At 48.6% G+C, this 11,476-nt stretch overlaps 1 protein-coding gene across 3 annotated transcripts; it reads right to left on the bottom strand.

Moving 5' to 3' along the window:
* Nucleotides 1-7,830: 7,830 nt before the first annotated feature.
* Nucleotides 7,831-11,470, bottom strand: LOC123034761 (gastrula zinc finger protein XlCGF7.1-like). 3 transcript variants are annotated; one of them, XM_044452380.1, is made up of 4 exons: nt 11,260-11,470; nt 10,732-10,817; nt 10,385-10,505; nt 7,831-8,846 (listed from the first exon to the last, which is right to left on the bottom strand). In XM_044452380.1, exons 2-4 carry the CDS (start codon nt 10,801-10,803, stop codon nt 8,008-8,010), a joined length of 1,032 nt encoding a protein of 343 aa, XP_044308315.1. In that variant the 5' UTR covers nt 10,804-10,817; nt 11,260-11,470; the 3' UTR covers nt 7,831-8,007. The 3 variants fall into 3 exon arrangements, with proteins under 3 accessions (XP_044308315.1, XP_044308316.1, XP_044308314.1); XM_044452381.1 differs by having other exon boundaries at nt 10,385-10,521; nt 10,732-11,470; XM_044452379.1 differs by having other exon boundaries at nt 10,732-11,470.
* Nucleotides 11,471-11,476: the final 6 nt, after the last annotated feature.

Genomic DNA, 11,476 nt, shown 5'->3' with positions numbered 1-11,476 from the left:
TTGTGCTGAGCACATCCCTGGAGCAGTCGGGGTCCGGCTGCTTGTCCTGGGTGCAGCCCTGCTCTGTGCCCCCGTTCGCGTGGGCAGCTGTGGGAGGAGGCGAGGAGAGTAGGGGAGGGAAAGTCGTGGGGAGGCAGAGCAGAAGATGGATGTGAGACGGTCCACCGGGAGGGGATCGTGGCAGCAGGGGTCAAAGTGGCCAGCAGGCCCAGCCGGCCTGCAAGGTGTCCCAGGTGCAAGGTGTCCCAGGGGGGATACTCCTTTCCACAAGCTGCGTCCTCGTTTGACCGCCCTGGGAGATGAGACCTGATGTGAGGCCCTCACAGAGCTCTGCGGCCCTGAGGGGCTTTCCTGACGGACCCGTGGCCCATGGGTCCATCTGCCCCACATTGCCCTGGTGGGTGAAGCCATCACTGACTACGCCAGGGCTGGAATGAGCAGCTCCTCCAGGCACTGGTTTCTCAGACCTTTGCCCCCCTCATCAGCAGAGACCCCTGAAAGCTGCCCCATGCTGAGTCTCGGTCTCGTGGTCCATCGGCCCCAGTGTTGCCCACACCAGCTGGCAGCCACAGCCTCCCAGGGACTGAGGCAGGTCTGTCGCCCAATCCTACCATGCCAGGATTGAATTTGGGACCTGCATACAAAGCCGGCTGCAAGCTTCAGCCCCTGAGCACATACTGAGATTTTTTTTAAATCGGCAGTTATTTCTCTCAGCGGTCGCATTTGTTGAGAATCTTCCAGTGCCTCCCTTCTGGTTAGCCCACGAGGTCTGCATATTTTCACTGTTGTGGGGAAACTGGCGTGCCACATGGACAAGTTCATGTCTCCGCTATGAACGCTCTCCTCGCGTGGTCTGAGCCGCCAGTGGCCTTGCAGCACGGAAGAGAGCAAGCTCCGGTCCCTTGCGGCCACCGGGTTGCACGTGTACGAATTTTTCAGTTGCAGGCGGGTTAAGAACACAGGGAGAAGGTCCTGCTGAATCAGACCAACTGTCCGTCTAGTCCAGTTCCTACCGTGGCAATCGGTTTTGAAAGCCATCCCTTTTAAAACCGGCTTTTAAAACCCTAAAGCCATCCAGTTTGGTGGCCATCACCACTTCCCATGGGAGCAAATTCCTCAGGTTAACTATATGCTGTGTGAAGAAGTCCTTTTTATATTTACTTATTTAAAGTTTTTGTATGCCGTCCCCTTGCTATATAGCCTCGGGACGGTTCACACCAATAAATAAATATCATACAAATACAAATTGACATTTTATCTGACCTAAACTTCCCACCTGTCAGCTTCATGGGATGCCTCTGAGTTTGAGTGTTGGAGAGGGAGAATAGTCTCTCTGTCGCCACTTCCTCTGTGATCTTAACCACGCTCCCCCTTCCTTGTCGTTTTCCAAGCTGAGCAGTCCCGGTTGTTGTAGCCGCTCCAGGCTCCGCTTGTTTTTGTTGTCCTCTTCTGCACTTTTTCCAGCTAAAAAAGCTGTTAAAAGGCCAGATTCCAACTCTAATAAATAAGGTGACATTAAATGATTTCTCTACTTGTCTCACGTGGAATTCCAGCAATATTTTCTGTAATCCGTATTTCTGCAGCCGACTACAGGCAGCCCGGTGATACCTGGCCAAGTCTAATGTGTTGTTCTTGCCTCCAACAGACGACACTACATCACAAACATCCACAAAGTCAGACGGCCACAGCAGAAATCATTTTGAAACGAAGATAGTTTCTAGCAGCCTAACTTTTATTCATCTGCATGCCCTTGGGAAATTCCAAGATGAATTCCCTAGGCCAGCAAGCAAAGAGAACAGAAAACTTGGGCATTTCACAGTGATGAATAAATTCATGTTCGTGTACTTGCTTTCATTTTGTGCCATCCGGTCATCTCCGACTTTTGGCACTCCGATGACTGACCGCCTTCCCAAATTTCCTGTGTTTGATGTCCCTTCCAATAAAGAAAGTAAGTCACAGCCCTGAATTTAGAAGAGCTGAGCTGCAGGCCCTTTTGGGAGGCCTTCAACCCAGGGCCACCATAACTCAGAGTTAACTTGCCGGCATGGAAAAACATATTATTGCCCCCTGTAAACTTTGTACAAGCCTGAGGAAGGCTGAGCTTCAGATTCATTTTGTAAAGACTTTGGTGTTTTGGCCAGGTTTTTCCCATGTGGACCCTCCCAGGCTTCCAATAGGAAATGCATGCAGTTTTCTGACTCCACTGAAAAACTTTATACGCCTCTCTCCAGTGGTAAAAAGGCTACCAGTGAGCGTTCATTCAGTGTAAGATGTAGAATTCAGAGTCCGGCTGCATTTAAAATTATCATTCAGGAGGGAAAGATTTCAGTGCCAGGCACTCTTCATTTTCTGAAAGGTCTCTGCCAACAGGTGCACTGCACCAGTCTGGGGCCATACTAAAGCTGTTCAGAAATATGCAGTTACCAGTCGCTTTCTGAGCACAATTCAAGGGGTTGATTTTTGTATTCAAACTGCTTTAGACCTGTCTAAGGAAACAGCTTGTTGTGAATCAGCCCAGTTATTAAGATCTTGGGTACAAATGCCAAATCCTCCACTACAAGACGGGGAACGCTTGGCTCAACAATGCTGCAACTGAGAAGGATCCTGGGATTGCTGCCCATCACAAGCTTAAACATGAGCCAGCAGTGTGATGCAGCTGCAAAAAGGGCATATACTATTTTAGGCAGCATCAACAGAAACAGCGCTTCCAAAACATGTGAAGTAGTGGTTTTCCTCTGTTCAGTACTAGACAGACCTTACCTGGAGTCCTGTGTCTAGTTCTGGGCACCAAAGTTTAAAAAAAATGCAGAAAGGCTAGAAAGAGCACAGAGGAGGTCAACAAGGATGCTTCAGAGACTGGAAGCAAAGCCCTCTTAGGGAAGACTGAGAGAACCGGGCCTGTTCAGCCTCAGGAAGAGACGACAGACGGGAGATATGATAACACCCTACAAGTACCTGAAAGGCCGTCACAAAGAAGCAGCACAGGATCTCTTCTCATCCATGCTAGAGAGCAGGAAACAGAATAACAGCGTTTAGTTAGAGGAAACCAGATTTAGAGTAGACGTGAGGAATAATTTCCTCACTGTCAGAGCCGTACAACTTTGGAACCAATTACCTGGGGAAGCTGTGGGCGCTCCCTCACTGGAGACATTCAGAAAGCATCTGGACAGCCATCTGAGCGGGATGGTGTGACTTGGTGTCCTGCCACAGCAGGGGTTGGACCTGATGGCCTTCGGGCCCCTTCCAGCTCTACTATTCTATGATTCTAGGATCTGAAGGAGAGGCTGTTTTGGGGGCACCATGACTAGGAAAGACCATTTGCTGGGCACAAGCAGAAGTACTTTCTCCCGTGCTGCCTCCAAACTATGGAGAGCACTCCATTGAAAACTACAAATGCATCCCGGTCAACCATTTGGAAAGAGTTGCAACTTTTTAATTTGGCCTTTCAAAATGTGAGCAATCAGTGCTCTTGCTTTCGTAGTTTTAAAGCTTTGCCTCCCATTGTATTCATCAAGATTTGATCTCATTCATTTTTAATCTGTGTTAATAAACCTGAGCTCATTTCCTACTGTAATCAGGTACAGCACATAACCAACAAGGCGATGCCATGCCTAGGAAAAGATGTTACTAATTAGTGTTCTGCGTGTGCAAATATAGAAATACAAATGTATTTACATGTGTTAATGATGATATTCATTTCTGGTCAGGGTTAAGAAAATTCATGGCTGGACACTCACCTCTAACCTGGAGTGCTCCAGGGTCACACCGTGGGAAAGTTGTCCAAAATGTTTATTTCAGAAAATCCCAAAAAGATCACAAGTAAGGAATAACAAAATGGAAGAAACCCATAACCAGTAATAAAACTGTAAGAGCCAGTGTGGTGTAGTGGTTAAGAGTGCAGGACTGGGACTCAGGTGATCTGGGTTCAAGTCCCTGCTCAGCCATGGAGCCAACAGCGTGGCTTTGGGCCAGTCACAGACTCTCAGCCCAGCCTCCCTCACAGGGTGGTTGTTGTGGGGATAAGACTGAGCAGGAGGAGCCAAATGATGTAAGCCACTTGAATTCCTTGAAAGGAAAAACAGTGGGATGTAAATATAATAAATAAGAATAAAAACAAGGAGAGGACATTCTGAAGGCATTCATTCATTCGTTTGTTCGTTCATTGGGTTGCCAAAAGTCAGAAACAACTTGACATCTTGGAACGGCAACTATCACGGGTGGGCAGTGCTGCTTAAGCAAGCGTGGTTTTAGTTGTCAGTGGAATCGCTCCACATTCGGAGCCTGCCTGATCTCAAATGGAAATAATTATATGTGGGGTGAGGAATGCTTTTTTCTTTCTGGTGCCAGGCAAAACCCTTTTTATTTTCCCCTTAGTTTATTTATTTAGGGGACTTCTATGCCGCCCCATCCGCCAAAGCCTCGGGGCGGCTCACAAAGCCCTTTAATGTTTAATCAGTTTTAATATGGTTTTATATAATTGAATTACTGGATGCTCTGCCATTTTATCTGTTGCTTGTCGTAAACCGTCCTGAGACGCCAGTAGATGGATGGTCTATAAAAGCTTTAAATAAATAATGTGTCGGAGAAGATGGTGTCTCCTTTGCCTGACAGAGTTAAGGAGAGAACTCGTCCGTAGGTAGCTGTAGGAAAACCGCTCTAGATAAGAGAGAAGGAACCAAGGCAAAAGGATGAGTGTTTTGAGCTGCATCTTGAAAGGGTTGCCCTTAGATAAGGTGTGGACGAAGGAAAATTCCCAGCCTTGGGAAGGGAAGGGGCCTAGTTGATGGTGGTGAGAGGGTGAGATAAACTATAAAAGCTTTATTCTAATTCTGCACTGTGCAGTGCAAGGCATTCTGCCTGACACGTCTAATAATCAGGTCGGCAGCCATGCATGCCATATTCTTAATAATTATTGCGGGTTTGCTCCCCCCCACCCCCGTTTCTGTGGCCCATTTCTTGGAGGATCCCACATCTGCAGGGGTTAAACAAGCCAAAGCAGCTGCGGTGTGTCAGAAACGGGTCAGGCCCTTTCTCGCCTCACCAGCTTTGGGGTGCAAGCCAGGAAAGAGGTAGGTGGGAAGGGAGAACGACTGGAAACTCGGAGCCACACATTTTATTTATTTATTTATATTGCGATTTATACCCTGCCTTTTTCCTACAAAGGGCTCAAGGCCGCTTACATCATTCTCCTCCTCCATCTTATCCCCACAACAACAACCCTGTGAGGTAGGCTGGGCTGAGAGTCTGTGACTGGCCCAAAGGCACCCAGTTGGCTCCATGGCTGAGCGGGTTGCTTGAGCCCCTCGAGAGCCTTTGGGCTTTGCAGGCCCCAGAGTTCTCTCCACCCCATGGGAAAGCGGGGTTTCGCCAAAACGTACCCCAAGCGTTTTGCACAGCTGGGCTCAGACATCTCTCCCCTTCCCCCTTCACACTTGGTTGGCGTTTCCCACCAAGCTCACCCCAGTGCAAATGTGAGCCGAGGCTTCGGCAAGGGGCGGCATAGAAATGTTTAAATAAATAAATAAAATGCAAATGCGTCGTATCTTGCAACGCGGGGAAGACTTAATTCACTTTGGCCTTTCTCCCTGTAAAGTGTACTTAAAGCCCTAAATGGCTTAGGTCCAGAATACCTGAAGGATCGCCTCCTTCCCTACAAGTCCACATGCCCCTTAAGATCGGTGGGGGAGTCCTTGCTCCGGGAATCCACTTTGAAGGAGGTACAGAGGGTATCAACCCAAAGCAGGGCCTTCTCCGCAGTGGCGCCCAGACTATGGAATGAGACCCCCAGAGAGGTCTGCCTGGTGCCGATGCTATATTCTTTCCAGCGCCAGGTAAAGCCCTTTTTATTTGACCATTATTTTAATTACCAACGGTTTTAGATGTTTAGGATTTTCCCTTCACAGTGCACTTTCTATTTTTTCCTCCTTTTTCTTAAGTTTGCGATGTGTTTTATAGTGTTTTATTGTATTTCTATATTTTATATGGTACTTTTATATTTTGTAAGTTGTCCTGAGAGCTTGGCGACAGGATGGGATATAAATGTCTGTAATTAATTAATACTGCTTAAATCCAAGTCTCCATTTCCAAGACCCCAGTTCTCAGAGACATGGCAAAATATCGCTTATGCTTTCTGTTGCTCTGAACACTCCCTTTGCTTGCTGCAGTAGTGGATTCATCCACCTGGCCTGCTGAAGACGAATAAAAGTTGGGCTGCCTCAAGCCACCATTTTGGCAATTGTGTCTCCTGCGGCAGTTGGTCTTACGGAATTACGATGCAATGGAACTGGATTGATCTCTTTTGTGACCTGGATTTGTGTATTGGAGTGTAAGGTCACCTGCAACTCTGGGGGTCTCTTCACTGACTCCTCCCATTACTACATAAGATGCAAAGCCCTCTTGCATCACAGGGAGGCCCAATTTGCCAGTACCTAAACCCAAGCAAGCCTAAACCTAAGCCTAAGCCTATGTAGAAGAGGGAATTACCTACCAGCAGTGCAAATGTGCAGACCCCATGGACTGACACTAGAGCACCCAAGGAAAGAAACTCCAGAGACAGACTGCACTGTGAAATGGTCACACTACAATTGATTAAGGGGGTCGATTTGACTGCATGCATTTTTCTTTAATCACAGTAAATAAACGGGGCTGGAGCTTACAACCCACTTCGTGTGCAGGTCCCAGGTTCAGTACTTGCAGTAGGATTGGGAGAGAGCCCTGCCTCAGACTCAGCCTGGGGCAGCTTTCAGGGGGTCTCTGCTGATGAGAGGGGCAGAGGTCTGAGAAACCAGCGCCTGGAGGAGCCGCTCATTCCAGCCCTGGCATAGTCAGTGATGGCTTCACCCACCAGGGCAATGTGGGGCAGATGGACCCATGGGCCACGTGTCCGTCAGGAAAGTCCCTCAGGGCTGCAGAGCTCTGTGAGGGCCTCACATCAGGTCTCATCTCCCAGGGCGGTCAAATGAGGACGCAGCACGTGGAAAGGAGTATCCCCCCTGGGACACCCTGCACCTGGGACACCTTGCAGGCCTGCTGGCCACTTTGTCCCCTGCTGCTACGATCCCCTCCCGGTGGTCCATCTCGCATCCATCTTCTGCTCTGCCTCCCCACGACTTTCCCTCCCCTACTCTCCTCGCCTCCTCCCACAGCTGCCCTCGCAAACGGGAGCACAGAGCAGGGCTGCACCCGGGACAAGCAGCCGGACCCCGACTGCTCCAGGGATGTGCTCAGCACAACGCTCTCCCACAGGCAGGGCAATTCTCCGATTCAGGGGTTTCCGAGCATTTCTGTGGGAGTTTCATGTGTGACTTTTCAGGGTTTGGTCGGTCAGAAAAGCTCTCATCTATTTATGAGGGTTCTTCAAAAAGTTTCTGCACTTTTTAAAAACTCTATTTATTAAGAATTTCAAAAACAAATTACATCACTTTTCTACAGAGTCACCTTTGTTTGTGATGCATTTTTCCCAGTGTCATATCAACGTCGTAATGCCATCAGCAAAACCATCTAAAACATATTTATAAAATATAAAAATGTGGAAACTTTTTGAAGAACCGGCATATTTATATGCGTCCTCTCAGGGAGAAAAGCTGGGCTCCACCTCAAGTATTTGTCTCACCCTGAACATTTTTGGATTTATCCCTGTGTGGACACTTAAATGTGCTCTAAACTATACATTGTGACAGGTTCCTTCCACAGTTCCCATAATTTCTGTTTCCTGTTCTAAATGAAATAGCTTCTCCTGGAAAAACTTTCCACAGTCCAACCATGGTTTCTCCTCTGTTTGAAGTCTCTTGCGCTTTCAGATTTGTCTGTGATGAATGCTCATACAACCACTGGGGTTTTATATTTTATTCCACCGTGTGAATTCTCTCAAAGCTGCTAGCTTTCCCATTCATCTTAAATCTCTTTCCACACTCCCAACTATGTTATCATTTCTGCACAATGCAGGGTTTTAAATGGGTTCTGCCTTTGGTGTGACATAAAGTTTGAGTTCTTAGCATAGTCCTTTTCTCACACCAAACATTTAAAAGGTTTCTTCCCTGTATGGGTTCTCTGATGATTCACAAGGCTTGCCCTTCTAGAGAAGCCTTTTCCGCACTCCTGACATTTAAATAATTTCTCCCCTATGTGAATTTTTTGATGGTTCATTAGACTTGTGTTTCTGTCAAAGCTCTTTCCACACTCCACACATTTAAATGGCTTCCCATCCGTATGAATTCTCTTGTGCTTCATAAGGTAAGAACTTCGATGGAAGCACTTTCCACACTCCAAGCATTTAAATGGTTTTTCTCCTGTATGGATTCTTTGATGGTACCTAAGGTTTGTGTTTATACTGAAACCCTTTCCACATTCAAGGCATTTATATGGCTTCTCACCTGAGTGAATTCTCTGATGGTATGTAAGGTTTGTGTTTCGACTGAAGCTCTTTCCACAAGCAAGGCATTTAAATGGTTTCTCCCCTGTGTGGATTCTCTGATGGTCCACAAGGCTTTTTTTCATACTGAAGCTCTTTCCACACTCCAAGCACTGAAATGGTTTCTCTCCTGTGTGAATTTTTTGGTGAGCTTTAAGGTTTGAGCTGTGAGTGAAACTTTTTCCACATGCCAAGCATTTAAAAGGTTTCTCCCCGGTGTGAATTCTTTTGTGCTTGAAAAGGTATGAGCTTCGATGGAAGCTCTTTCCACATTCTAAGCACTGAAGCGGATTCTCTGCTGTGTGGGAGTGCTGGTGGAAAGTGAGCTTTAGTTCATGACCAATGTTTTTTCCACACTCCAACCATCTACATGGCTTACATCTGGCTCTTTCCAACAATAGCCTGCGCAGTTCACTCTCGTTCTCCTTCCTGTCACCTGCCAGAAATGAGAAATGTAGTTAGCAAAGTCACAGGTGAAAAAGAGGATTAGGTCAAAGAATCAACAACGCTTGCTGGTGTCCAACTAGCAGAAACTGTTCAGTTACTCTAGAGCAGCAGTTTTCAACCACTGGTCCACGAACTGGCACCAGTCCACCTGAATTTCCTCCCGGTCTGTGAAAGAGGATCAGTTCCAGGCCCTGCTGGAGTGCTTGGCCTCCTGATAAGCCCACCCCCCCTCCCCCGGGAGCCAGGGGAAAGGTCTCCATAAGGGCAATGTTCTTTCCACCAGAACTGGCCTGAATGGTGGAGACCTCCCTCTTTGCTGTAGTGCCTGCCTTTTGCCTGACCTGTTCCCTGTCTTGCTGTCTTACCTCCACAATACAGCCTGTGCTTCTCCTGCACCTTGCCGGGCCCTTACTGCATTTGGTACCTGGGGCATCCTGCCTGGCTGTGTTGCCTACCAGCTGACGTTCAGCTCCTGCCTCTTGCCTGAGCATCCCTCCTGCCCAGTTATCCTGCCCCGAACTGAGCCTCTGTTTCTCTTTGTGTTCTCGATCCTCGGCTTGCCTGTGACCTTCTGCTGCCCAGTTGCACGTTGGCTCCTGCCCTGGCCTGCTCAGGGACTACATCCCGAAGCTGCCACTGAGCCTTGCTTTTGGACACTGTGCTGGCTCCCCTCAAGTCCTGCTGCCTGCCTCATCCCCAGGGAATCTGTCCGCAGCTGGTTTGCCACCACGTGTGTGGAACACTGGCCTGGCTGCTCGGCCTGGCTGTTCTTACGCTTTGATGTTCCTGACCCCTGTGCTTAGCCCACGTGGCTGTGCATACGAAGTGCTGTACGGAGGCCTCCCTGTCAGGCGCTGAGGCAGCTCCAGGGTCCATCTTCAGGCCACAGGCCAGAATAACAGCCCTGGTAGTTGCAGGGTTGAACCCACAGCCTGCTGCAGCGGCCAGGGCCCCTGTGAGCACCACCTGGGAGCCCAGAGGGAAGAGTTAGATAAGAACTGCTCTTCCCTCCAGAAGCTGCCTCAGCAGCAAAGGTCTCTTAACTTGTTGTGGTGCTTTCTGGCTCTGAACCCTGAACCTATGCCTGCTCCCATTCCTGCTGCGGGAACTCGCCCATGATTCCTGCTTCTGCTCCAAAGGCACCCTCTCCTTGTGTGGACTCTGCCTCTTGACTCCCGGTTCCTGCTTATCTACAATTGGCTTGAATTCTGCTTGGACTTTAGTTACTTCTTGGGATGAAGGAGTCTGGGTCCTGGTGTTTATAAGCTTAACCAGCCGCCATGCCTTGGACTCTGACACTCCCTGCCTTATTCCTGCGGTCCCTGGAGACATTCAAGGAGGAACTGTGGACAGCAAGACCCCTCCTCGACGGGGCCCTTCTTCGGCTCTAAAGTCTGCATCTGGGCTGCCAAACCCACGAGAGGTCCCAAAATCCACCCAGGGAGGAAGAAGAGGGTGCTGGCTGACCCAGCAGAGCAAGAGGAGGTGACAACTGTTTTGACAATCACAAGAAACAGGGAGCCTTACCCAGGGAAGCCACCATCCCAAGGTTCTCCTCCATGACTTCCCGGTGCAGGGCTCTTTGGTCTGGACACAGCAGGGCCCACTCCGCCTCAGTGAAATACACGGCCACATCCTTGAAGGTCACCTGAACGAAGAAGCATCTGTGAGCAGGAAAAAACCAGTCCTTCTCGCACTCCTGAAGACAATCAGGAAAAAACTGATGACGTCTGGAGTTGCCCCAGAGAGCAAGTCATGCCCTTAGTGGGCAGCTCTGGCAGATCAAAGGGAAATGGAAAGGTCATTTCGTGCTAAAGAAAATGTGCAGAGGAAAAGGGGACCCTTCCCAGGTCCTGGGCGATCATCCCTCGTACCTGCTCTGGTCTCACAGGAACCATTTCCAGTCCACCACGACGAGGAGATGAGCTACTGCATTCTGTCCTCATCCTTGGCCTGTTTCCTATGAACCACACAAAAAGAGAGACTTATTCCACCTCTTCCCCATTTGAGCCTGCTCATTCTTGTGCATATTTAGCCTAAACAGTGCCTTCAGCACATGACAGGAAATATTCCACTGGTCTAGAAATAAAGCCCAGATTTCTTGGTATAGGGGGAAAAAATAGAGGAAACAAACCTTAAGTGGACCAAAGCTATCAAAAGAGCCCAGCATGGACCCAGTGAAATGTTAAATCATCAAGATGGAGTGGAGAGAAGGAAACTGAACACCTGTTGGAGGAGGAGAAAAGGGAGGGAAAGAAAGAAGGAAAAAGAGGGCAGAGACAACCACCTCACATTCTGCGTAGTTCATTTCCTGGTTCAAATTGAGGCTGTTTCTAGGAGCAACCAGAAGGGCTCAAATATATCCCATTAATCCACACCCAATGGGGTGGCATGTTCATTACCTTCCTGCGTCTGCCGGCTACCTGAGGGAGCCTTCTCGGGCTGGAGGAAGTCAGGGACATCTTCTGTAAAACATTCCTGAACAGAGAAGGTGGCAGAGAGACACACGGCTTAGAAAAGAGAGAGTTAAGGACAAGGTCTAAGTCAGTTTCTCCAGCCTTTGGGGACTCAAAGGCACATTGGCTGAGCAGTTCCTAGGATCCCAAATTAGGGGTTGTG

The sequence above is a fragment of the Varanus komodoensis genome, unplaced genomic scaffold, assembly GCF_004798865.1.
Source record: "Varanus komodoensis strain SLA01 unplaced genomic scaffold, ASM479886v1 scaffold718, whole genome shotgun sequence".
NCBI classification, from domain to species: Eukaryota; Metazoa; Chordata; class Lepidosauria; order Squamata; family Varanidae; genus Varanus; species Varanus komodoensis.
This window is presented reverse-complemented; position numbering and strand designations above follow the sequence as displayed.

What these genes read in the sequence shown, in the direction of transcription:
- LOC123034761 (XM_044452379.1), bottom strand. Translation starts at nt 10,803, where the DNA reads ATGAGGACAGAATGCAGTAGCTCATCTCCTCGTCGTGGTGGACTGGAA. An exon ending in TTCCTGTGAGACCAGAGCAG is followed by an intron (nt 10,506 to 10,731) that starts GTACGAGGGATG and finishes TTCTTCGTTCAG; the next exon opens with GTGACCTTCAAGGATGTGGC. An exon ending in TGGGATGGTGGCTTCCCTGG is followed by an intron (nt 8,847 to 10,384) that starts GTAAGGCTCCCT and finishes CATTTCTGGCAG; the next exon opens with GTGACAGGAAGGAGAACGAG.